Below are 27,687 nucleotides of genomic sequence, written 5' to 3'. Positions count from 1 at the left end.
AAGTGACTGTAAGTAAGTTAAGTAACCATTTTCGACCCCTGCACTTACTAAAGATTCAACAGTTTCAATTTAGTTTCACCAGCCATATACTCCACTAAGGCAGATGTTTTTGCTCTCACACAGCTGTATTTCTGTGCAATTTTTGAGTCCGGAAACATAGCTCTATACAAATTACCCGAATGATCGGCTACTGCTATCGGTAAATTGTGTTCTACCAAAAAACTTGTGAACAATAACTCTGCGTTTGTTACTTTCGTTTCTTCAGATGTAGCGAAAAACGACAATATAGATTTATTGCTCGTCACGGCTTTAAAATGTTCTGCATGTTTCTTTGATTCAATATGCCGTCTTCAGTCATCCCTACCATCATGCGCACTCGAAAAGTCACACGTGCATACATTACAAAACGCGTGGCGTTCCAAAACATTTGAAGATGACAAGCATGGCCATTCTTTTATATAGTTTGGTCGAAAGTTCTGAAGAATAACGTACTTTTTTTTTTTTTTGCACCAGATACACATTGTTCTATCACACGCTTCATTTCTACAACCGGCACTGAAGAACACAACACTATCGAACAACATAATAAGGTTTCACGTCTGTACACACGACAAAAACCCTTTGATGAAAAAAATGGCTTTCAAGAAAGTAAATAACACAAGACAGGTTAGCCAAAGTACCGTACAATAATTATCGTGATGTAAGTAGCGACAAACGAAAAGTCCGAGAATATGTACTAGTTGTATCGTACAACGGACGTAATACCGTACCATTTCTATTACAAAACACAACAATTAATCAACTTATTTTGACAGTACATGCGCACATTTATTAGTTCCGTTATCTGTGCAACCACGTGATGTATTTTAACTGCGTTCACGAAACACGCACACCAGAAACGGAATTTTTTTCCGTTACCCAGCAGCACAAAGCCTCGTTTCCGTAATAAACCAGCGATGTTCCGTAATTCTGTGTTAAATCCGTTATAATTACGGAAAATCCGTAATGGTTGGCAGCTCTGCGGGAAATATACATGACAAAAAAATTCCCCGTTATTAAAAAAATTCCCTGACATTTCCCTGATAATTCCCGATCAACGTGATTTCCCTGATAAATCCTGGTTTTCCCGGTTTTCCCGGTGAGTGGCCACCCTGATTTCATACTAACATTTACAACATAGCAGTTATTTTACCTGGACCTTTCAAAGTTTTTCTTCGGTTTTTTTAATACTTTTCCTAAATACCCTGACTAATATCAAAGTTTTCCCAAAGTACTTTCAAAGTTATCACTAACTTTTTTTCCAATTATTCCTCACCACTATGAAAGTTTTTCCAGACTACTTTCAAAATTATTGATAACTTTTTTTTTTAAATTTCCCCTCACAACTATCAAAGTGTTCCCAGACTATTTTCAAAGTTATAGCTAACTTTTTTCCAATTATAAAAGTTTTTCCAGACTACTTTCAAAGTTATCGCTAACTTTTTTCCAATTATAAAAGTTTTTCCAGACTACCTTCAAAGTGATGCCCGACACTCACCGAGGGGGAACAGATCTCGCTGGCAGTCCTGCAGCTGCCGTATCCTCTGCAGGGCCTCGTGCCGGGTGGCCGCGGTCTGGCTGCAGGCGGCCCCGCCCCTCCTGCGGGGAGGAACGCTCACCAGCGCCGCGGGGGGACTCCCCGGCTCCTGCTTCACGCCCAGCAGCTGCTCCTCCAGCAGGCTCCTCCCGTGCTTGCCCATCACCTTCTTGCGCGCTATCTTCGCCTGCAGCCGGTTCATGGTCTTGGAGCTACTCTCGTCGTCGTCCGACGCCCTGCCGTCCGGGACCGCCGCGTCGGGCCCCGCCTTCCTCGCGACGCATCTCCTGGAGTACGTGTTGACGGGCGTCGCCGTCTGGTGCAGTCGCAGCACCTGGGGCTCCGGCTCGCTGAACGTGTAGGGGTCGTCCGCGTCCACCCCGTTCTCGCTCGCCGCTGCCGCGCCCGTCCTCAGCAGGGCCTTCAGCTTGTCTGCGAACCGGTGCTTCCCGTCCGCCGCGGATGGCTTGCGCCCGTCCTCCCGCCTCGACGCCACTTTCCTCTTCCTGACCTTGCTCTCCTTCTTTGATGACACAGCAGACGCCACTTCCAAGTGGCCGTTGTAATATCTGCAAACATTGCGACAACCCAACGCAGCTTGTAAATACATGTACGACAATTTAAAACGGCAGCAAAAGAATTTACGGGAAGATGATGATGCTTCGTACCTTGTTCCGCCTGCATATTCCAAATCGAACATCTCGCCATCATTTTGGAACATTATTTAGCTCACAAACACATAGAAGGACAAACTGATCCACACTCCAATCTCATCCGCAGTGTCTACATGTCTTACACACTGCAGTCTGTTGTCCATTTTCCTGCAAAACGAAACAACACAAACTTCAACTAAACCAACTACAGAATGATCAATATGAAGATACAGTTTCTCGTAGAGAGGAATTTGATAAATATAGTTGACTATTTCAAACCTAGGATTTTATGTAACTAATATGTGGTTCTATATTATCTTAATACAGAAATAAATTACCCGCTCATAATTTTGTTTTAAATTTTTTTTTTTATGTTGCATGAAATTCTCATGGTCTCTTCACATGTTTAAAAACAGCCATTTAATATTAATCCAAAAATTAAAACACAAGTTTTGAATTTTTTGATAGTTACCATCTTTAATTTATACTGCTACACAGTTTCAAAAAATTGGTCATCATAATACATTACGCAACACTTGAATCACAGTTTAGTTTGAAATTTCCAAAACTTGCATATCTTCAATTATTCATCATCACACTTAAAATAATTTTAGAAACCTATGTTGCAGTTTATCAAGAGACCAAAAATTTGATGTAAAATAATACATGCTACACCTATTTAAAACATTGTACTACCAACTGGAAAATGTACACAGGTTCACCAGCAAATCAAAAGACTAGTATTTAGGAATCAAAATTAATTTATGTAAGAAGCAAGGGTTTTGATTAAATATGAAAATCCACAAATTTATCAGCATAAATAAAAGAGTTTCAGAGTGGTACACTGTAACAACTGTAATGTGCATGATCCTTAGTGATAGGGGTAAGAAAAATTAGCATCTTTCCTAATTTACACTTTAGTTTCTATATTTTGCTGCTTTCCAACATAAATGCTATTTTTACTAATTATCTAAATAAATGCTTTTTTTTTTAACTAAATTAGTTTACTTTTATTTGTAATCCTTTTAATTATAAAATACCAAATAACTGCTACATATTTTTGGATAGTTTTCAAAATTGTTCAAAATGTATCTCTCACCAGTGTTGCAGACTGACTCACGTTATATTTCTACTTTGCAATTTGTCTTGGACATATGCATATTTGTAATTAAATTAATTTATGTATGTGAACATTAATTTGTGTCTGTGATGTAAGTTAATACACAAACAGTTAATACACAAACACAACACGTCCACAATCTTTGTCGCAGATTTTCCCATCTTGCCGACGATAATTTTATGGTTGGTTAATAAGATGAAAACAAAACAGGCTGCTTAGGCTTTAGCGAGAGTGTAAAGTAAACGAAAGCAGTAAATACAGCAGTACTACTGGTACTTGGCATTCTTCCTAATGTTACACTTAACCCATGTGGTTATTTTCTAGTAATTTAGAATATAAACACTACCCAATTAATCCAGTTGTATGTATTATTCTACAAATTGAATATGTGACAGTCTTTAGCATATTGCACTACAAATTTATTACAGTAAAAAAAAATCACAGTTATTTTTTGTGGTTTTAATCTAGATAGGCTCAAATATGCTTTATTTTTGTACAAAACTGACTAGAGGGTTATTTGTGGGTATTTTTATGTGTGAATATTTAGTTTACAAACATTAAGAATGTAAATACTGTTTTAAATAAGTAGCATTAAAAATGCTAATTTCACAATAATATATGTTAATTTACAAAATAATAAACGCTAATTTTGGGGGGAAAATCATGCTAATTTTTACAGCCCCTAATTACAACAGATGAGTCCCATTCGTTTTCCATATAAATTGAAGATTAAGAATGAATGAATTAATACAGATTTAAGTCGTTAGAGTTGAAGAGGGGCGAAACAACATACATAGAGCTTGAGTACATTGGAGACGGAAACTGGAAAACCCTGAGAACCCGCTGATTGTAATGTCCTGCTAGTGAGCATCCCAGGGTTCTACCACACCGGGAATCAAACCCTGATCTCCTTTGGTCCAGAAGGAGTGTGATCGCGGGTGCTATTTGCCTTGTCATGACTCCCACTCAGGACTACCTGCCTTCCGCCAAGAATATTTACTTAAAATAAAATTAGTCTAATAAAAGGAATTACCGACCATATTTCATAAGCACAGTTTACACAATATTATTTGTATTTAAATAAATTTTGTGACATCGACCAGTAAAGACACATTAGGTTGCATTAAGCCCACCTTACAAAATGTTTATTTTCTGCCATATCTTCTGTCATGCCCATGGATTAAAAGTGGGCATGACAGTTTGTATAGCATTATGATAAGAATGAATTCAGTTATAACACACACACGATACATTATGTGCCAACAAAAAAACAGCCACCAAAGCGGCTGCACATATGAATAGAAATAAACATGTCAAACATTTCAGCAGTTGAATCTAAAATTATGTAACCTTGGGAATGGATTTTGTTATTTTATCCTTTATATTCACAAGCAAAAAATGCAACCAAGTTGGCTTAATATGTATAAAAATTATTCTGTGTAATTTTTGACGTGTAGCTAATATATTTTATTTGTTACGAAAAATGTGGTTGTATTTTCTTAATTTAAAGTTAATCACACCTTACGTATAAACTTTATTCAATGGCAAATTTAAACATTTTTCTAATCCCGTGTTGCTGTACTCTTAAGCTATTCCCCAGGCGTATTTGTGATTTAACAGATTTAACAATTTTAACAGTAAGTAAGTTCTATAGAAAAAAAAATTCAAAAACATTTTTGAAAACTAACCAAACAACTTTTGCAAACCTTTACAACTAACATTTATAGAAATATTTTTTTCCTTAGATGAATAGTTATGATCTATTTTGTCAATGCATAGAAATTATTATTTTTTTTATTTCCATGCTGCACATATCTGTTAAAACGTAAGAGGTGGAAAAGGAGAAAGGAAGGGGGTGAGGATCCAACCCAGATTTTCACATGTTAGAATCACAGCTTTTGCTGCTATTGGCCAGCCGATTTTCTCACTGCATTACGGTTTCTCCAATCATGCATTCCATTTAAGAGGTCTCACTGCATATTCACCTCATCAGGCACAGTGTCTGCAACTCCTATGGTCCACTATTATTAACTGTAGCTGTTTTCATTTCTATATTATGAAAATGTTTACCACTTATTTTTCCAACATGAATTAGAAAAAAAATTTATCCATTAACATATATAAAAATAATTGTATTTACCTGTGTAAGTTTTTCATTAAGTCAGAAATGTAAAAATATTCATTAGATTAGAAATTCCTTAAAAAAAAAAAAGAATTTAATGTCAAAACTGACTGAATAAAAAATACTAAAATTTGTTATACATAATAAGAAGTACACAAAATGATACTTTACTAGTTCCCATAAAATAAATCACACAATTTTAAGAGTGAATTAGGCTACCTGCCACATCTCAAAAACGTACGTTAATGATGACAAAGGAAAAAAAAGTTACTTGGTACCTCCAATGGAATTCAGACCCTCACAAGCAATAGCAGAGGGCAAACTGACTGAATAAAAAAATACAAAATTTTGTTATCCATAATAAGAAGACAAGATGATACTTTACTAGTTCCAGTTAAAAAAAAATCACACAGTTTTAGAGTGAATTCGGCTACCTACCAAATCTCATAAATATACGTTGAGGACAAAGGGAAAAAAAAAGTTACTTGTTACCTTCAATGTAATTCAGACCCTCACAAGCAATAGCAGAGGAGGGCGAAAGTGCATCTCGACCTTCGCAATCCAAAGCTTATCTTGCACCATGGTCGAAGGACAAGCCCCTACACAAAGCCAGGCTCCTGTTTGGCAAATACCCTGGAATAAATATTTACAGCAAATAAATAACACGTACGCAGTGGACTGAGCTGAACAGATAAAAACACCAAGTATATATTCAGGGTGTCCACATAACTCTATATATAAATTTCCCTGACTTTTCCCTAACCACAATTACAAATTTTCCAGAATTTTTTTTTTTAATAATTTACTTATTTCACAATTTTCTGAAAGAAACACACACAATACAGCCGACACCATCCCTATAACTAGTTCAGACAGAACCTTACATACATCTTTTTTTTTTTAGTGTGTATGACTGTGCACTAAAAAAACCACGTGGAAAAAAAAAGTGTTTTAAGTCTGGGTGATGAGCATAACATTTCCCTTTCAAATTACTATCAATGAGGAATTTCCATTACTTTTCCAAGTTTTAAAGTAAATTCCTTGACTTTCCCTGACCAATTTCAACTTCCCTGACTTTCCAGAACGAGGACGGCCTGCCATTTTGAATTTTTGGTTTCTCACTCATTGCAGGTTTTTTTTATAAAGAAATATTTTAAAAAATTAGATAATTCAAGCAATTTTGTAAGTGTTACACTTCTGTGGAACAACACAAAATGAATTTTACTGAATGACCACAACCAATTAGCCAGGCAAATATTTTAATTCTAAATATATACTTAGTTGATAAGGAGTAAAGTAACATGTAGGTATACACGATCGGAAATTGCTGGGCATAAATTTAATGAGTGGCAATACAAAAGGAAAAGTTAAGGGATGTGTGCACAGAAACAGAAACCTTTCAAAGGACAGGTGCGAACAGTAGTGCCCACATTATAATTCTACGCGTGCAGGAACTACTCTATTGGCCGAGAGGACACGCGACAGCAACGCTGTGACATTCAAACACTCTGCGGGAAGCAGACAACAAGCTAGGCAAAACGTCAGAGATAACCATAACAATATATCTAGCAACAAAATTTACTAAGAACACAAAATGCCTTTCTTACATATTGGAACATGCAGAAAAATACACCTAAATGAAAAATATCATCATAAATGTGCAGTAACGAACACTGCAGAAGGTGAGCTTTAATCATTCAATCATACTCATTATTCTAGAATGAAAATTTCACTCGTAATTCAAACTCGTACCACGGAAATGGGAGAAAAGTGGGGGGAGGGGGCAAAGCCTCCCCTCATTCTAAAGTGTCATTGGGCTGGATTGTATTCGTACTTTAAGGAAGCCTCCCTACAATTAGGGAGGGGAGAGGGGCAAAACAACCCGCAAAGATGAAAACTGAACAGAATAGTTTTCGAAACTGTTGTAGATTATGGATTTTACTTAGTTGTGGTGTGTGCCTTCTATGGCATAGCAGGAATTCAAGATTCTCCTGCATGCAGTGTAACCTCCGACCCGTCGCCAGGTAGCAAATAAATGAGTAACCTCAAAATTATGCTCAGCTATCCAGACCTTCAAGGGCTGCTAGAAACAGGTTTTCAAATACAAACCTTTGTATAAAAATTTAAACTACTTTGTGTTTAAATTATTGCAATAAGTAATTTTTTTTTCCCAGTCTGTACAAGTTTGCACAAAGATATTATAAATACATAAATCAATAAAAAAATGACAACAAAATCATACAATAAGATATTTATCTTCTAATTCATCAAGTTTTATCTCATAGAATCTGCTATGTTGACCTACCAGTACAAAAAAGGAATAAATTACTTTTAAAATTACAAATTTGGTTATTAAGTGAATATGACACACTCATTGGTAGGCAAAACTAAAAATAGGAATTAATTTTTAAAAGCTTTGTATTTGAGATGCAGGTACATTCCTCGTAAAGTCAACATAAGTTTGTAAAAAGCCCTTTGTTGTTGTAATATCAAGCTTACAAATGGCACGTAAAAATGTTATTTTTTCCTTGTTTTGTGATTGGGACAGAATTGAATTTTCTGATATTAATTACATTTTTATAGAAACATTTTTAAATAAACTGCAAAAAATCCAAATACATGTTTTCTTATGTATATCATATTTTGGAAGTGACTGTTTATTAATATTATATATTTTTAAAATATGTACAATCTTTGACCTACTCCTACATTGACTTTAAGGGATCTATTCAAGTCAAAAAGTACATAAATCAAATAATTTTTATAAAATAAAATTAAAGAGGAATTTTGTTTTCCAAAACTGCAACATTCTGTATTATTTGCCTTTCAAAATATGTATAAACATAACAATTTTCATCCAATTTCGTGTTAAACATTTAATTCCAGAGTATTTTGCAGTTTTTCAAAATAGATTTAAAATATTTACTTTTAAATATATAAAACAAAGATAGCCGTGCTGCAAAGGTCTAACCTTACTCGCCTACCACAGAGACGATTCCTATTTGATGCAAGGCAGAGTCAACCCTGGCATACAGGAGACGATGCAGACATAGCGGTAGGCTCGTGGGTTTTCTTGGGGTACTTCTGTTTGGCCCACCCTGTTTCTATCAACCCTTTATTCGAATAACCTCAGTAGGTATCATTCATTTATTCATCCTTCATTCATCATTACTTTATTTATTCAATCATTTATTTACCACCTTGGAGGTCTACTCTGTCTTACGCTTAGATTGCAGTAATGAGTATATGGAGAACATGGTCAGATTGATAATACCATTGTCGTTAACATTAAAAGTCCTCTTTTGTATATCATCGTAAATCATAAACGTTAATATTTCAAGTTTTCTATTTCTTGATTTTTATAAGACAAGAAAATAGTGTCTACTGACTATATTATTACAGTTATAGACATTCTGACAGAAAATAATTAAATGCTAAACAATAATTATCATCTCACAGGAGATACTATACATAACAGTCAAGTCACTATTAATAATAGGGATTTCCATGAAAGTATGTGCTATGCTGAAAAAAGCCAAAGCTTTTAAAATTAAATGATATTTAAATGCACACTGCAATCTAAGGATCAGGTGCACTTTAGGCAAACAGATTTTTCAGTGTGGTTTAAATTCATTCTGTGAAACATCTTTTACTTTAAGTTTGTTATTAACAAATAATGAGTGCTCCAAAACATTATTCATTATAAGCTACACATATTGCCTATCTTCATGGCATTGAATGGTAATGCTACTGTGAGGGTGGTTTATTAAAAATGCAGCAAGTTTGAGAATTATAACAATGAAACTTTAAAAAAAAATTGACTAATGATAAGTTCATCACTCCAAAAAAGTTTGTAAAACACACCGGTTAAAAACTTTTGCCAATTAAACTAAGGTTTGGAAACTTTTTTTAATAATAAGAGCCCAACATTTTCAATTCTTTTGGCTCTTATCAGAGACAGCTGCTGATATTTTTTATTAAAACCATCCTCATTTTCTCAAAGTGATGCATTTTTCTTTCTTAAAGATTGGTCCAAGATAAAACTGCCTCCAAAGACACGTAGTCACATATATATGACAACAGGTCACACATGACTGAAGAATTAAAAAAAATTAGACATGAAAATCCTGCTATTGACAGCAATACTGGTTTCTGAGAAATTACTGTTTGCAGGTCACATTAGATAGCCTATGCAGTAAAGCAGCAGTCACCATGTTGCACTTTAATTGCATTGCCAGTCCGGGGTTTTTCCAATTGTAGGAACGTGTATGTTTTGCATTTGGCTGTTGTGATGCAATGGAATGTAAATAATAATTTTAAAAAAATGTGATTCCCTACTGTGCATTTAAAACCCAAGCATCAACCCTTGAAGGAATGTTTTTAGCACTATGAAGTGCCGACTTATTACATGTGATAGTACATAACCTAATGTATAAAAAGAATGGCCATTACATGTATCAAACATAATATTTGTTTTAGTATATCAGGTTACATGCTATTGCACTAAAAAAGGTGACATACAAAAAAACTTCAGTCAAATAAAAAATTGGTTGTCTGTAAAGTCGGTTTACGGACGATAGTTTAACGTGACGTCATAACAAAACATTGATGAAATGATTACATACTTTTATGAATAAATTTGAATCATTTTTATTGAATTATCACTAGGTATTTTGTATGGATACAAAAAAAAAGTGAAATGAAATCCACAATTTAATTGATAAATTTACTTTTATTTGCACTCATTAAATCAAATATGTTTATTACTTTAACGAAGAGATTATTTTAACTATAACTTTTATACATGTTTGCTATTTAACTTCTTTCAATCTGTGTTATTCTGTTAAGGATAGGACGATGATAGGAAAAGTAGGAAACGAATGGGAGTGTTTCAAGTTTAATGTGCCTCAAAAAAGTCAAATCTATGTTTGTACCAATCGAGTGGAAGAGAGAGAGATGCGGAGCAATCGTACAATGAGCGTAACGGGACACAGCATAACGGGACAATGTACGCAACGAGAAAATTTTTCGTGCGTGCAGCCGGCGCTCATCAATTTATTAGACGTCACGTCAAAAAGTTCGTGCTTCGTGCCTCCATACTGCTAGAAAAAATCCATGTAAAGAGTTGATGCTTGGGTTTGGATGCATATTAGGGAATTCACGTAATTTTTTTTATAATTAATATTTTCATTAAACCACAATACCCACATACTAAATATACACATTCTTAAATATGGAAAATCACAGGGTGGGCAATGCATTTAAAGCACAACATGGTTATGGCCACTTCACTGTGACCTATAAAAGGTAATTTCTTAGAAACCATTAGGAATTTAGAAACACAGGGTAAATAGACGAATGCCTTTGGTATTTAAAAAGAGAATTTTCCAAATGTTATTTTATCACAGAAAAGCCACAACGTAAAATATTACCATACTTTCCTGAACACAAAACACTGCATAGATTCCATTGCTTTATATGTTCAAAGTTACGACTTCTTTTTTATTTTATTTTTTGGCGTGACGTCTAATAAATCAATGAACGCCGGCTACACGCACGAAAGTGTCCCATAACGCACATTGTCCCACTACGCTGTGTCCCGTTACGCTCATTGTAAGCTTGCGCCGCATCTATCTCTCTTCCACTCGATTGGAACAACCATCAATTTGACTTTTTCGAGGCACATTAAACTTGAAACACTCCCATTCGTTTCCTACTTTTCCTATCATCATCCTATCCTTAACAAAATAACACAGATTGGAAGAAGTTAAATAGCAAACATGTATAAAAGTTATAGTTAAAATAATCTCTTCGTTAAAGTAATAAACATATTTGAATTAAATTGTAGATTTCATTTCACTCTTTCTTTGTATACATACAAAATAGTGATAATTCAATAAAAATGATTCAATTTTATTCATAAAAGTATGCAGTCATTTCATCAATGTTTTGTTATGACGTCACGTTAAACTATCGTCCGTAAACAAACTTTACAGACAACCAATTTTTTTTCTTTAATTTGGAACTGGTGTTTTTAAGCAAAATTGATGCTGTTTGATTATCTCAAAAAAGGTTGCTTTCAAATTAAATCTGTAAATAAAAAGAGTTGATGGAAGGGAAAGCAATAAAAGTTCAGGAAAAATTATGAAATAAAAATCTTTAAAAACCAGACAGTTTGAGTGTGAAAGATATTATCATACTAAATTAAATATTAACTGCAATTTTAAAAATTTTCCAACACTTAATTTTTTTTCTAATTTCGGGAAGCACAAACTTCAAAAACACTCATAATTATAAAACTTATCAGAATCCATTCAGAATACAAAAAGAAATCCATTTTGCAAGAATTCGTACATTTTCAAAAATTATAGCCTACAGTACTTTAAATATTGCTAACCGAACCAATCCTTCACTTTTGTGTAAACGTTTCGTATCACATATCCAAGTAAATCCCTTGATCCTGTGGTACATGATGCTTGATATTTAAATTAAGTATATCGACAGATTATGGACTTAAGAAAAACTTGTAATACAAAAATGAATTATGGCTGCAAGTAGAATACATAAATAAAATTCCTCAAGACCACATAATTTGTTTGTATTGAGATATTTATGTTCTGTTCGGAATCTGTTGACAAACTAAATTAAAACAGCAAGCATCATGTACCACAGGATCATACCATCAGGATCAAGGGAATAAGTGGGATACGTGATATGAAACAATTACCCACTATCACCTTGAACTGCAAATGCCTAGCCACTAATAATATTTAAAAGCCCCTTTGGCAACAAACATAGTATTTATTCCAGATGTGGATGAAATTTATTTCGGTTTATTGTCCCACTTACTTCCAATAAGCCGCTACTTTCAAATTTACCTCCCTGGCTCAATTGTCTCACAAAGCAGTCACTTATTTATATGATTTTTGCCCTGAAACACACAAAGCTTAAGCAAATAAGATAAAATAGCGAGTGATCCAGACTATTCCAGGTATGTACAATTGTACGATTAACGCAAAACTGAACGAAAAAGTAGTGGCCAGATAATAATAGCTTTGTAATTGTGGATATCATTCATACCATGAAAAATATTAAATTTCAAAGTTTAACGTGACAAATAAGGCTAAGTTAGACTGATCACTAAATTGAAAGACCGCATAAAACACACGAAAAAAATTAATCAGCGTGATGATAAAGTACTATCATTAAGGTCACTGTAAATGCAATTTAAAAAATATTGCTTGATATATACAGCTAAAAAATGAAAATAGATTCTAAATTTTCCACACATCTTGTATTATCCAAAAACAGGTAATAAATGTATTGATATTTTCTTGTACTTACAAGCAGCCTCACATAACCTCATACACTAACTTTAATGTTATATTTCGCACATTATTTGGCCTAGCTTCAGCCTACGACAAAAAAGTAAAAATCAGCACGGAAAAACAAAACAAAATTTTATAAATACACAAAATTTACACAACTTAAATTTATTAATTTCAAAAACAAGCTTCGTCTTTCGGACAAATGTCAGACATTGCAAAATGGCCGCTGCGCACGGATATACAACACAAATAAATTAGAAAGTTTACGCTGTAAACAAAGACTTTTTATATATCTAGCCAGAAATAATTATATCAAAGTATGAAAATATTTCGCATTATACCCAAAATATATTTTTTAAACCGTTTATGTAACTCCACAAAAATAATTAAATGTGAAATACAAAAAATCTAAATTTTATAAAACTATTCTTAAGTCTTTAAATTCAGTCAATAATCCATTAAATCACAAATACTTTTTACGGAGCTCTACAGATACATAAGAAGAGTGAAGGGTGAGGAGGGAATAGGGGTTCTCAGAGGAGGAGGGGGGCAGGAATATACAGAGGACAGGGAAAAGGCAGACTTACTGCAGGAGCAATATCTGGCAGTATTTACAAAGGGGGAGGCATGGGAGGGTAAAGAGGACGACAGTTTAATGGGCAGGAAGGCCTTTGAGCTGCGAATGACAGATGTAATTAAGGTGATCAGGAGGTTGAAAGGGAGAAAGGCAGCTGGGCCAGATGGTATAGGGAATAGTCATTTGAAGTTGGGTGATAGGGAGATTGGGAAGTACCTGTTGGAGGTTTTCAAGCAGTCTCTGGAGGAGGGGAAACTACCAATGGAATGGAAGGAGGCAGTGGTAGTTCCCATCTACAAGGGGGGAAATGATAAGGCGGAGCCAGGAAGTTACAGGCCGGTCAGTTTGACGTCCTGTGTAGGAAAAGTGATGGAGAGGTTGGTAGGAAGGTACGTAAAGGGGGAAATGGAAGATCTGGGGTGGGTGGATAACAGGCAGCATGGATTCAGGATGGGGTTCTCATGCGAGACCCAGATGGCTGGGCTGTTGGAAGACCTGGTGGAAGCGGTGGACGGGGGGAAGCAGATAGATGCAATCTTTATAGATTTTGAAAAGGCGTTTGATAAGGTCCCCCATAGGAGGTTAATGGAAAAGGTTGAGTTGCTGGTGAGGGATGGAAGGGTGGTAAACTGGGTGGGTGATTTCCTGAGGAATAGAAGACAAAGAGTGAGAGTGGGTGAGGAAAGCTCCGAGGAGGGGGAAGTGACGTCGGGGGTGCCACAGGGGAGTGTGCTGGGGCCTCTGTTGTTCACAATTATGATAAACGATCTGGGGGAGGGCATGAAAGCCAGATGGAGGCTATTTGCAGATGACTGTGTAGTGTATGAGGTTGTGGGGGAAGGGGGATGTTTAACAGAGGACTTGATAAGGTTGGAGCAATGGACGGAGAAAAATGGAATGTCCTTGAATGTTGGTAAGACAAAAGTTGTCAGATTTACAAAGAGGAGGAAAGTCACACGAAATGTATATTACTGGAAGGGGCAGGAGATAAGAGAGGCAGCAGGATATAAGTACCTGGGGGTGACACTGAAAAATGACCTAGGATGGGCGGAGCACATAGAGGGGGTGGTCAGGAGGGGAAGGCAGGCGCTGGGGTTGCTTGGTAGGACCCTGCAGGGAGCTGGGAGGAGGACAAAGGAGAAGGCATACTCCACATTGGTCAGGCCAATGTTGGAGTATGCGGCGGCGGTCTGGGACCCCTACCTGGTGACTGAGGTGAAGGAGCTGGAAGGGGTGCAGCGCAGAGCGGCTAGGTGGGTGATGGGAATGTGGAGAAGGAGGGAGGGGCAGGATGGGAAACTGCATAGCCCAACGGAAATGATTAAGGAGTTGGGGTGGGAAACGTTACAGAGGAGAAGAAGAGTGGAAAGGTTGGTCAGGATGTTCAAGGTGCTGAAGGGGGAAGGGGGATGGGGGCAATTGGGAAGCAAAGTACATAGAGGGGAGTACAGAGGACGAAGAGACCACAGATGTAAGCTCCAGAGGGTGTGGAGGCGGACAGAGAGAGGGCGGAACACCTTCCTGGTGAGGACGGGGAGGGAGTGGAATGGGCTGGGGGAGGAAATGGTGGAGGTCAGGGATGGGAGGGAGCTGAGGAGAAAGCTGATGGAGGGGGGGGGAGAGGGGAGTGAGTGGGAGTTCTTGCCACCGGGTGAAAGCCCAATTGCAGGTTAAGTAATAATAAATACTAATAATCGTATTAGGGTTAAAAATACATATAATTGAATCGAATACACAATTTACACACAATGATGACGGGACACTAAATTTGCACATTATAACATGACGAGAAGCATGATAATTTCTATGTGAATTTGGCTTTATATAAAACGCACCTGTTCAACAATGTAGATCACTGTCTGAAAGCATTGAACATTAGAATGATGTAATCTAATTTCGTATATCAACAGCATTGCAGAATAATTTATTGCCATCACCCGGGGTCTTGAACTCGATACCCGGGGTAAGCCTAGTAGTTGCTGGTGTTTCTGTTGAGGTGTTTGTTCTCCGGGAGGGTGCCAGGCTAGTCTTAAAGCATATAGCCGTTGTTGTGGTGGGTCGTCGGCCCCAGTGTGCACTACTAAGCTCCTAGGCTATATGGTGGCTGAACACAATGAACAAACGCACGTAATTACTTGACGGTTTTTGAACGAATGGGAAACGCGGGGAACGGCACGTCCGTCCTAGTTGATGACCCGTTGACGACTGCCGTTGACCGCGGCTGGCCTAAGAGGGGGGAGGGCAGCGTCAGCCTGCATAGGCTAGGCTAGGGGTGCGGTCTCGCAGCGGGGTAAGGTACTGGCGGGGTGGAGACCGGGCTTCACTGTCACAGGCGGTACGACGTCAAAAGGCCCCCCCCCCCCTGGAGAAGCCTGGTCTTTCCCAGCGATCGGTACCCCGCAGCATGGTTGCACCCCTAGCATTGGCAGCAGGTCCAAGCTGGAGGCGCTTGGAGTGGCAGCAGCTGGTAGGGCCTGCGCTCTGCTCACATGTCATCCCGCTGTGTGCACCCAGGGGCTGCATTAGCAGACCGGACACCCCGGATTGTTCCCAGGTGGTAGTCTGCAAGGTATCCCGGTGGCCGTCTAACCCGTTGGGGCCGTCCGGTCAGGTTGTCATGTTGGCGGAGGTCAGTTTGGGTGGCCGACGTGGTCTCTTCACTTTCTGGAATCCCGGGTGATGCCAAACCACTCAAGTTCTGGTTGGTTTGGTCCTCCTCTGGTTCCATTGCAGGTGGTGTCAGCACGTGGTCGCTGCTCCTATCAGGTGCGGTGTCTGCACCTGTGAACAGCCTTGTTCGCATTTGTCGCTGAATTTGTCACTGTGGGGTCATTGGCTCATCGAGGTCATTATCATCCAGGTGACACGGGTGTTGGGTTGGCCGGCGGGGCTATTCGTTAGCCTCGTCATTCGGCTCGATCACATGGACAGTGAAGTGGGCATCCTCCAGGGATGCCAGGTGGCCCCAGCCTCCCCGGGTCAGTGACACAGGTGCATCGGGGTCAGTCTCGTACGGTTCGGTCACGACCGGTGGTGTACTTGGTGCCTCGTCTGTATCGAATGTCATTTCATCCGTCGAGACATCAGTGATAATAAATTACTCGTGGTAATCGTTTGCGTCTGAACCGTCGGCATGAGGCTTGCCCACCGTTCTGGTCCTCATCCCCCTTACCCTCAGGGGTGGTCGGATCGTCCAGTTCTCTCCTGGGTGCTGGGTGTTCTGGTGGAGTCAGTGTTACAGGCGATTCTGGGAGCCTGTGTCCCGGGAGTGTGGAAAGGCGCAGGTCATCACGATGAATCTTCTTCACCCGCCGTCCAACTAGGCGCACGAGGTATGTGGTCTGGCCCAGGTGTCTCTGTACCATGTAGGGGCCTCCCCAGCGGGGGGCCAATCCTGCGCAGTAATTACGTGGTGTGGCCGACAGGGGATGGACACGCACAAACACTTGGTCTCCTGCTTGTACTGTGGGTGGCATGTGGTTCGTCGTTGGTGTTATTTCCATCGCGTAGACTTTTTGCCGTTGGCGTGCTTCTTCGTGTGTGGCTGTGTGGCGGCGGTCTCGCTCTTCCGGTCCTTCTGTCGGGTGTGGTACTCCATGCGTGGCCCATTCACCGGGCAGGGGTAGATTGTGTCCCTGAACCATCTCGGCTGGTGTTAAACCAGTTGCCGCATTCACCCGACGGCGCATGCAGAACAGGGCATCTGAAATGTGCCTGTCCCACTGCTCATGGTCTGAGCTGAGGCGTATGCACATCTGCGACTTCAGTTCCTGGTTGCGGCGTTCGGTAGGGTTTGCCCACTGGTGGTATGCGGGTGTGGTGTGGTGCTGTATTTGGTGGTCGTCGCACCAAGTCCTCCACTGTCGGCCCAAGAACTGGCTGTCATTGTCGGAGAGGGCTGACTGCGGGTAGCCCCAGCGCGGCAAGAACTCTTGTGCCAGGATCTTGGTGATGGTGGCGGCTCGCACTTTTCGACAGGGATAGGCCTCCGTCCACCGGGTGAACAGGTCAGTTACTACAAGCAAGAACCTGTTCCCCCTCGGTGTTCGTGGATATGGGCCCATCACATCCAGCACTATTGTCTGGAATGCTGTGGTGGGTTCCCGTGGCCGCTGCTGCTCCTCCCCATCTCGCCGTCGTGCCTTCCGTGATTGACAGACTTGACATTCGCGTATGTACTCGCATACATCTCTGGTGACTCCGGGCCAGTGGTAATATTGGCAAACAGCCCGCTTCGTCTGGTCGGTGACAGGATGGCCGGCTAGGTCGTGGTCATGGTAGAACCGTAGTACAGCTTCACGGGCTTCAGGTGGTACATACGTCTTCCAGTCCACTTGGTGTCCAGGTGTATGGCACCACACTGTCCCGTCTCGTACACACCAGGTGTCATGATCCCCCATCGTCACCTGTTGGCGCCGTCGATCGGCCTCTGGTGACGTCCCTTGGGCTTCCAAAACTCAGTGGTGGACGTCGGCTGCTGTACTCGGTGGTACATTGTCTTCCTGGGCATCGGCTGTACTACACGTGCATGTTGCATCTGGTTGGGCTTGCCTGTTTTGGTGGCTGGGTGGCAGCATATCCTCCCAGTATTCATGGTCAGATAGCTCGCTGTTATCATCTGGCTCGCGAGACAAAAGGTCGGGCAGCTGGTTGTCTGTTCCAGGGATGTGTTCGACTTCAAAGTCAAAAGATTGCAGGAACAATGCCCACCGGATCAGCTTGCTCTTCCTCCCCTGCATGGTGTGCAGCCAGGTCAGGCACCTGTTGTCAGTGCGGAGCGTGAATGGTTTTCCTTCCAGGTGCAAGCGGTACTTCTTCACGGCCCACACGACAGCCAGGCACTCCTGCTCGTTACTGTGGTAACGACACTCTGCCGAGCCGAATTTTGCACTCGCATAGTCGATGACTTGTCGGTCTCCATTCTGGTCCAGAGGAACAGCACAGCTCCCACCCCTAGTGCACTGGCATCGGTTTGCAGGTACAGGCGGCGCTCTGGGTCCACCCGTGCCAATGTGTGGCAGCTCGTGAATGCGGCCTTGATGTGGTCAAAGGCATTTTGTGTGATTGCATCCCACCTGTAGCGCAACTCTGGTGACAAAAGGTCTGTGAGTGGAACAATGATATTTGAAAAGTTCGGTATATAGCTCCTTAACCAGTGAACGAGTCCCACGAAATGTTGTAGCTGTTTTCGGGTCCTCGGCACCTCAGCCTCCGCGATTTTCTGCAGGTGGACTGGTTGTGGGCTGTTGCCTGCCGCATCCACCAAGTGCCCTAAGAACTCGACTTCGAGCGCCCCGATATGACACTTGGCTGGGGCTGCTGTTAGGTGATGTGTCGCGAGCCGCTCTAGGACGAGGGTAAGGTGGCGGGTGTGATCCTCCCTTGTCTCGGAAAAAACGATGACATCATCGAGGAAGGCTATGGCAATCTGTCCCACATACCCCTCTAGCACCCGTGTCATCATCTCCTGGAAGGTGGCTGGCGTGCACTTTAAGCCGAATGGCATGGCCCTGAATTGGAAGCGCCGCCCATCTGGTGTTGTAAAAGCAGTTTTACCTCGGTCTCCAGGCCGTATGGGCACCTGCCAATAGCCAGCCTTGAGGTCGTGCTGAACACTTTGGCTCGTCCTAAGCCTGCGATGGCGGCCTCGACACTGATATGGGGCGGAGGTGAGCTGATGGTGATGGCGTTCAGGGGCCGGAAGTCCACACAAAAACGCAGCGAGCCGTCCTTTTTCGGGGCCAACACCACACATGAATTATAATGGCTATTGGAGGGCTCGATGATGCCATCCCGTAACATTTCTGATACCTGCTCTCTGATGGCGCTCTGCTCTCGGAAGCCATATCCCCTGGGTGGTTCATGAATAGGTTGATCATGCATGGTTGGGATACGATGCTCTGCCACTGTGGTGCGTTGCAGGGGGTTGGCGAGTGCAAACACATCCTGCCTCTCTTGCAGCACCTTTTCCACAGCTGCCTGATGCTGCGGGGGTACATCGTAATGCAGTTGCGCCAGTGTAAGCGGTTCGCGAGGTGGTTTAGGTGCGAACCCCGAGGCATACACTGTGTATCGCTCCCGGGTTCCCACGTGGACTCGTGCAGCCTTCAGCTCCACCACAGCATCATGCTCTGCTAGCCAGGGCTGTCCTAATACGAGGTCCTCATGCAGGTCCTCCACAACAAGGGCAAGAACTGTGGTTGACATTTCCCGAAGGCTTACCTGGAGTTCGGCTTGGCCCACTGTCATCCCTGGCCGTGTAGTGGTCGCTAGGCGCAGCTCGGCGCGGTGGGGTTGGAGTGCTCCCGGGGGTACCAGGCTTGGGGCGACAAACACATGGCTCGCACCTGTGTCGACCAGTGCCGCCGTCGGCTGGCCATTCACCTCCACCGGGATGCGCAGCAGGTGGTCGTGTGGCCGGAACAGTTGGCCCAGCGTTTGTGTGGTACCTGGCATTATCCTGATAGGTGGTGGTGCAGGGGGCTTTGAGGGCATTGGTCCTGTGGCCGGTGATGCCGTTGGTAAGGATGGTGCAAGAAGCACTGCTGGTAGTGTGGCTGGTGGTGCCAAGAGTGAGGTTGCAGCAGGTGGTGCCCTGGCTGAGGTCATGACAGGTGGTGCCTTAAAGGAAGTTGCGGCAGGTGGTGCCGAGAAGGGAGTTGCTGCAGGTGGTGCCGAGAAGGGAGTTGCGGCAGGTGGTGCCGAGAAGGGAGTTGCGGCAGGTGGTGCCGAGAAGGGAGTTGTGGCAGATGGTGCCGAGAAGGGAGTTGCGGCAGGTGGTGCCGAGAAGGGAGTTGCGGCAGGTGGTGCCGGGAAGGGAGTTGTGGCAGGTGGTGCCGAGAAGGGAGTTGCGGCAGGTGGTGCCGAGAAATGATTTGCGGCCGGTGGTGCCGAGAAAGGAGTTGCGGCAGGTGGTGCCGAGAAGGGAGTTGCGGCAGGTGGTGCCGAGAAGGGAGTTGCGGCAGGTGGTGCCGAGAAGGGAATTGTGGCAGGTGGTGCCGAGAAGGTTGTGGCAGATGGCGCCATTCTCGCGGGGGGTGGGCCCCTCAGTCCCGCACCCCCGGTGGTCCATTTTCCGACTGCGGCACTGTCTGCTGCTGGCGTGGTGGTGGGGTAAGTGGGCATTCACTGTGCCAGTGATATGCTCCAGTGGCACAACCCCGTTGGCACTCAGGTGGCCGCTCATGGTTGTGTTGCGACTGGTTTTCCCGGTGGCCTGGCTGCGTGGTGCTCTGGCGTGACGCCTGTGCATCCTTGATGGCCCGCTGCCGCCTGGGTGATGGTTGAGGCTCACTCGGCCTGGCTTGGTGGTTGGTCACTGGTGCGCCATTTAATGCTAGGCTGTGGTACCCCCGTTCTGTCATTGATGGGTTTCGGTGCCACACTATCTGGAGGTTTCTTTCAGTGGCCACTGCCTGTTGCACATAGTCTTCTACCGAGGTGTGTCGGTAGCAGCGGAGGAAGGGCTGAAGCTCATCTTGCAGCAGGGTGGTGACAGTCAGCAGCGCTGCCGTTGGTTCTGTATTCGGTATGATCCGCCGAAACAGCTGCAGTTTGTGGGCGACAAACTGCTCCAATGGTTCCTCGTCTTGCTGCTGTCTGCCGTAGAATTGGGAGGTACACTGTACCAACGCCTCTCCTGTGTCAAAACGCTGCATGAACTTGGTGGTGAACTTCGGCCACAACTTCCGAACTGGCCCCAGAGGCTCCACCAGTGACGTGCCACGCCCCGCAGCTGCTCACTCGCACGTTCTGCCCATTCATCAGGTGGTATTCCCGCCCTCGTTAGGCGCATCTCGCATTGCCGTAGAAACTCACCCGGGTTCTCCTGTGGCAGTCCACTGAACTCCGGTAGTGTTTCTCTACCCGTGTTCGTCAACCATTCGCGGTGCCCCCCATGTGGCGCTCAGGTCGGTCAGCGATGTGTGTTCCCATGCCTGCCTTGGCTTCTGCTCGCGCTGTGCGCAGTTCGCACACTCTGTTGTTTCTATTTTATCTGATGGGTTTCCCATGGTGGTGTGCGTGATTGGTGCTGTGGTCACTAGGGCAGGCGGTGCAGTTGGTGGTAGCCCCGCTTCATCCTTCCCTGGCCACACAGGATACGATTGCATTTCCCATGTGGACTTTACTGTTTCCCGCTTGATAGGGAATTTTAAGGTGTCGGGTGCGCATCGGCATCTGTTATGCCACGGTAGTGTCCCCGTTAATAGGTCCATGCCCTTAGGTAGGTACAGTTTGCACAGACTGTGGTTTAAATGTGTGGTAACATTTTACCGGTGAGCAATTGTGTTGTTGATGTCACTGGTAGGTGTCAGTTGATTTGGCGTAACTAATATAATTTAGAAGGATTAGATCGCGTAACAATTTTTACCAATATAAAATAAATTCACACATAATGTCCGGTGATGTTTGGTGTAGTCGGGATGAGGACTCGTGCGCGCGTACAGGAGGGAGGGGTGATGCGGTAAGCCGCTGCCCGGACGACCGCACAAAAAGTAGAGCGATAACTTCGGCTGGTGGGAGAAGCAAGGTGGGCCATAAAGGAGTGCTCGGGGTTGAAACGGGGGGAGGGGTGTGGGCAGCTGCCCGGACGGTCGCTCAAAGAGAAGAGCGTTAGCTCTGGCTGGTGGAAGGGGGAGGTCGGTCTCGCTCTTTTGGAATGTCCAGAAGTGAAAGCACTGGTTTTCTTGGTGTAGGCGGATCGCAGAAAAACACTGGAATTATTAATTTTTGTCACACGCATGGGCGCCAAATGCCATCACCCGGGGTCTTGAACTCGATACCCGGGGTGAGCCTAGTAGTTGCTGGTGTTTCTGTTGAGGTGTTTGTTCTCCGGGAGGGCGCCAGGCTAGTCTTAAAGCATATAGCTGTTGTTGTGGTGGGTTAGCGTGCACTACTAAGCTCCTAGGCTATATGGTGGCTGAACACAATGAACACACGCACGTAATTACTTGACGGTTTTTGAACGAATGGGAAACGCGGGGAACGGAACGTCCGTCCTAGTTGATGACCCGTTGTCGACTTCCATTGACCGCGGCTGGCCTATGAGGGTGGTGGGGGGGGAGGGCAGCGTCAGCCTGCATAGGCTAGGCTAGGGGTGCAGTCTCGCAGCGGGGTAAGGTACTGGCGGGGTGGAGACCGGGCTTCACTGTCACAGACGGTACGACGTCATTATGTTAGACCAATTGGTGTGTAACAAGTACCCCCTTTACTGGGATCCTGATGGTGATGGGCTTATAATGCGAAAACAAGATTTAGTCATTGGGTTACACTTAACCCCCTGGAATCGAATGGCGAGACTATCGTACTCATGGTTGTTAATGAATTCTATTATAGTAATCATGGAGTTAGGTATTGTCACGAGATGGCATGCTATGATGTATTTGAAGTCACTTTTTAACCTCACCATTGCCATACTGTTCTGCCCAAAACATTGTAAAAATTGTGATTGATAACATCTAATGATGGTTAGTAAGTATGAATTAGAATATATAATGTTAAAAATAGTCACTTTCATACAAAAAGTTTTTTTTAAAGTTTTCCACAATGCAAACACTACACTTCGGCCAATGTTTAAGGTGTATAACCAACATGGTGCAATGGCTAGCAAGAGAAAAAAACTGTTTCACACACTACCATGTAATAATGCAGATATTGCCACTCCCTGGTAGTAATAGTGTTTCAGTGTGCAGTGTACATGGCATATATACTAAAGTGGGAGCTCATTAATATGACTAACCAGGTACCCATTACATTCGCACCTAAATTTTAATAAAAATGATAAATTGGGATTTTATTCAAATGTGGAAATTCTGTTAATGAATAATACACTAATAGTTACTCGACATAACATAATTTTGATGATGAATCAGTTAGGCGAATAGTCCATCAGTCCCATCACACCTAAAGCAAGTAAGGATCATTGGACTGGACATAGGATTGCGAGACTGGGGTATCTGAGTGTATATTTATTTTTTAACTGCATTAATAATTAGACTAATGGTTTAGCTTTCTTACTTCATTTTGACGTCGTACCGACCATGGCCTTTAAGCCCGTGCTCCGCACCGCCAGTACCGTATCCCGTTTTCGGAGCGCGCCCCTTGCCCAGCCGGATTGAGTCAGGCGAGCGCCTCGGGCGTGACCCCAATAGACAACAAACCTAATTAACAGTCACCGCGGCCACTGGCCTTAATTAAAATGCCCGTGACTATGATCAAGTCGGAATAGGAGAAGTCCCTCTAAAACAATTCACAGTGGGACAACATGGTAGTAAATTTATAGTCGCCAACTTGATGTCACAATTTAAATAATTAAATACATTAAAACTATTGTTAAGACTTAAGCACCCAATTACCAGGTGCTACATTTTAATTGGGCACCTGCAACATGTTTTAACTGGTAATATAGTAAATTAAATTAATACAAGTTTTTTGACGCCGACTCACAAAGAAGAGAAAGTTTCTCTTCCTTGCGAGGCGGCCATGTCCGGCAGTCTCGAACCACTCCGCGCCGGGAACAGACGTGTGTCCGTGGGCAGCATCCAAGTTTTCTTCTGTGATTATTTTATTCTGTACTAAATATTTAAATTTAAACCTCTTATTAATTCATAGCTGCCCACGTCGACTCGGCGCGTATTTTACGGAACTGGGCCTATCCCAACCGTCTTCATCGTGATACCGCGCTGCAGATCGTATCACTCACGTAAGTGTTTCGCCGAATTTAGGAGCCCGCTCATAGAGCCCCCCCTGCACCCGTTAATGTTCGGCGCTGGCCGTCTCCAGCGAGCATCGACCCGCGTCCCGCGAGACTGCAGCGGTAACCATTAGTGTCGCGTAGTGTTCTGTTTTTTCTGTGTCAATTGTGTAACGGCTAGACGTCGCCAAGTGTTGGTGAGAGTGTTTTGTAGCGGGACTAGATTAAAGGTAATTCTCACCAACTCGTGTACACTAATTTTCCGGAGTCTCCCGTCCTCCACACGGCCGAGCGGCCTTCACAGTCAAGGGAGAGCCATTCAGGGTAGATTCAAGCTGTGTACCTGGCGGGGCATGCGGGGGCAGAGTACCCACGACCCAACATCAACGGCCTAGCAGCCCGCTAGCCTGGCGCCCCTCCGGACAACAAGAGAACCGCGACGCCCGTAGCGCCCGTCAGGAACCCCCCGGGCCTTTCACATAGGTTGGGTGACGGCAAATGGCGCCCTTGCGTTGGGCATAACTACAGACAAAAATCACGAAAAACACAGCTAAATCAGACAAAGGGACAGAAGACGGCCATTTTGGACGCGCGCGGTGGAATTTGGCGCACAGAGGAGCAGCGACAAAGGGACCACCCGGAAGCGCGCGTCACCGCCCGCGCCGACCTTCGCCAACTTTCACTTTCACCCCCACCCCTCCCCTTTGGGCCTTCAGCGAACATCCTCGCCCGCACACCCCCCCCCCCCCCCAATCCATCTTCACATCCTCGCGCTTTCCGCTTTGTGTGGCTGTCCGGGCGCTCTTGGCCGCCGCTACACACGGCTATCCGCATCCCCCCTTCGCAGTGGCCAGTCTCGGCTCTCCCTTTTGTGCGGCTGTCCGGGCGCCTCTCGGCCAGCGGCCCGAATCAGCGCGCGCGCCAACCCCCCTCACCCCTCTTCATTTGCTGGGAGTATGTTTGTAAACAGAGCCATGTGAGCGCACGAAGCGACTGTCAACATCAAAGCCCCACGCAACGCGATGGCGGACAGGATCAAGACCGAAGAGCTTCTGGAACTGTGGCATAACAGCACGGAGATGCAGTCACAGGCGAGAACACCACCAGTGAACAACACCCCCTTGCTGGTCCACCACACACCGGCGACCCCCACACCTCCGACCACCCGCGCCAGCGACTGGAGCTCGCACACCGACCACGCGACGCACGCCCCGGGGACGACCGAGGCCAAATGCGCGTGGCTCGCCCTGGAGGACCTGGCACGAGCCCTGCTACCCAGCAGAGTGATTCTGCCAGAGTTCGCTGGAGCCCCGCATGAGGATCCGAGGGATTTCCTGAGGCTGTGCGAAGCGCGCCTAATCGGGTGCCGGATGCACCAGTCCGAATAGACAGAGCAGGTGAGCGAGCAGCTGCGAGGGACCGCCCGGAGCTGGTGGAGCATGTGGGGCAGATTCGCAATGCCGTGGAGCGAATTCGCGAACGAGTTCAGCCACCGATTCGACACCGGATCGCCCCGTGTCGAGTGTTCCGCCCACTTCTATGGGACACGGCAGAGGGACGACGAAGCAGTCGAGGCGTTCATAGCCACGAAAATACGACTGTTCCGCCGCATCTCACCCGGCACCGACCTGTCAGGGGCCCTGCCCGTCATCACGAGCTTGGTGAGAGACGAGCTGCAACCCTTCCTGCGCCGCTACCACGCCGGTGGCGTAGCAGATTACGTGCAGGAAGCACGCGAGACAGAGCACAACTTTCAGCGGGCCTGTAAGCACGGCCCCGCTACGAATGCTCGAGGAAATGACAGCCCACCGGAAGCCCGGCAGAACACTGCACCACGGGACACGCCCCCATACCAGCCCAGAGGACCACGAGCCTTTGAGGCGCCGCCATCTTGGCGGGCGGAATGACCACCGCAGGACGCCACGGCACGGGAACACGTCCCGCTGTGTCGCTTGGGGTGCCCGCGCGGCGAACGTCACTGGCACAGTGAGTGCCCGCGGGGATTCCGGGCGGAGCGACCCGCCACGCCGCCGCGCCAGGAGGCGCACGTGAGACCACCCCCACCGCAACGCGCCAGCACGCCGGCCCCAGGTATAGGGCGCCCTCCCCCCGCACCCGCCCACATCCAGGTGCTCAGAGAGGGACACGCCCTCCCGACCTTGGGACAGCTGGACCGCCCGCGGGACAACCTGTTCCGCATCCCCGTGGAGGTCAACGGCCGGCCAGCTGCCGCGCTCGTCGACATGGGAGCGAGCGACGTGTTCGTACGCCCCGCGTTCGTGACCGCAGGCGCGTTGCGTCCGGGCAGCAGCGAGCTGCGCCTGGCTACCACCACACACACCGGGCGGATGCTGGGGCATGCTGAGATCGTGGTGAGTACGCAGGAAATAAATAGTAGTGTGTCCGCAGTAGTCGTGCAAGACTTGTGTGAGGAGGTGGTGCTAGGACTCCCCTGGTTGGTCCAGCAAGATGCGGTCTTGGTGCTAGGACCCCCCCGCCTCAACCTGGGAAGAGCCGAGAGGTACGTGGTGTACGCACTAGGACAGACGCCCCCCCGACAGAACGCGGTGCTGACCCTGGCGGACGTGCGCCACGACGTCCCCCCCTCCTACCAGGCTGAGGTAAACAAGGTCCTCGCCGCCCGACCCGAAGTGTTTGCCGTGGACGGAACCTTGAGGCGGACCACCGTCACCGAACACTGCATCCCCACCCTGACTGATGACCCAGTGTTTGACCCGCCCCGCGGCTACGGGTTTCGCGAGCAGCGAATCATCCTGGAGCAGGTGGACGAGATGCTGCACGACGGAGTCATCAAGCCGTCCCACAGCCGGTACAATGCGTGCATTGTGCTGGCCAACAAGAAAGACGGGACAAGCCGATTCTGTGTGGACTTCCGGCCGTTAATTGCCGTGACCGTCAGCGCCCCGCCCCCCCCCCCCCCAGATTAGCGTCGAGGCCGCCGTAGCCGGCTTGGGAAGGGCCCAGGTCTTCAGCACCTTGGACCTGAAGTTCGGGTACTGGTAAGTGCCCATACGACGCGAGGACCGGGAGAAGACGGCGTTCACGGTGCCAGACGGACGGAGGTTCCAGTTCAGAGCCATGCCATTCGGCCTAAAGTGCACCCCGTCCACCTTCCAGTGCATGATGACCCGTGTGCTGGAGGGCTACATCGGTCAGTTCGCCCTAGCATACCTGGACGACGTCATAGTGTACTCAGACACCTGGGAGGACCACTGCCGCCATCTGGCCTTGGTGATGGAGCGGTTGGCCACAAACCACCTGACGGCCAACCCAGTCAAATGCCATCTCGGAGCCGCAGAGGTCGACTTCCTGGGCCACGTGGTCAACGTGGAGGGGAACCGCCCCCAACTAGGTCACCTCCAGCAGATCGCGATGGCAGAAGTCCCACGCACCCGGAAGCAACTGCAGCGCTTCATCGGGCTGCTGAAATGTCTCCGGAACTATATTCCGAATTTTTCACAGGTCATCGCGCCTCTGACGGACCTGTTGTTGCCCCAAGTCTGCTACCACTGGGGCTCGCCCGCCCAGATGGCATTCGAGGCCGTCAAGAGCGCGTTCACCCGGTGCCACACACTGGCCCGCATCGACCCCGAGTGC

The 27,687-nt window shown here is 45.4% G+C and overlaps 1 protein-coding gene across 3 annotated transcripts in view; it reads right to left on the bottom strand.

The window, feature by feature from the left end:
- The window catches only part of LOC134535894 (INO80 complex subunit D-like), a 77,371-nt gene extending 64,339 nt beyond the window's left edge, over window positions 1-13,032 (bottom strand). For all 3 annotated transcript variants that reach the window (XM_063375247.1, XM_063375244.1, XM_063375246.1), the window contains exons 1-4: window positions 12,816-13,032; window positions 5,964-6,104; window positions 2,245-2,397; window positions 1,538-2,145 (exon numbers count right to left, since the gene is read on the bottom strand). In XM_063375247.1, the coding sequence (XP_063231317.1) occupies window positions 1,538-2,145; window positions 2,245-2,297 (661 nt within the window). In that variant the 5' untranslated portion in view covers window positions 2,298-2,397; window positions 5,964-6,104; window positions 12,816-13,032. The remainder of the gene's footprint in view (window positions 1-1,537; window positions 2,146-2,244; window positions 2,398-5,963; window positions 6,105-12,815) is intronic.
- Between the last annotated feature and the right edge of the window lie 14,655 nt (window positions 13,033-27,687).

Source organism: Bacillus rossius, chromosome 10, assembly GCF_032445375.1.
Source record: "Bacillus rossius redtenbacheri isolate Brsri chromosome 10, Brsri_v3, whole genome shotgun sequence".
Lineage (NCBI taxonomy): Eukaryota > Metazoa > Arthropoda > Insecta > Phasmatodea > Bacillidae > Bacillus > Bacillus rossius.
The sequence above is the reverse complement of the archived record's forward strand: the minus strand, read 5'-3'. Positions and strand labels throughout refer to the sequence as shown.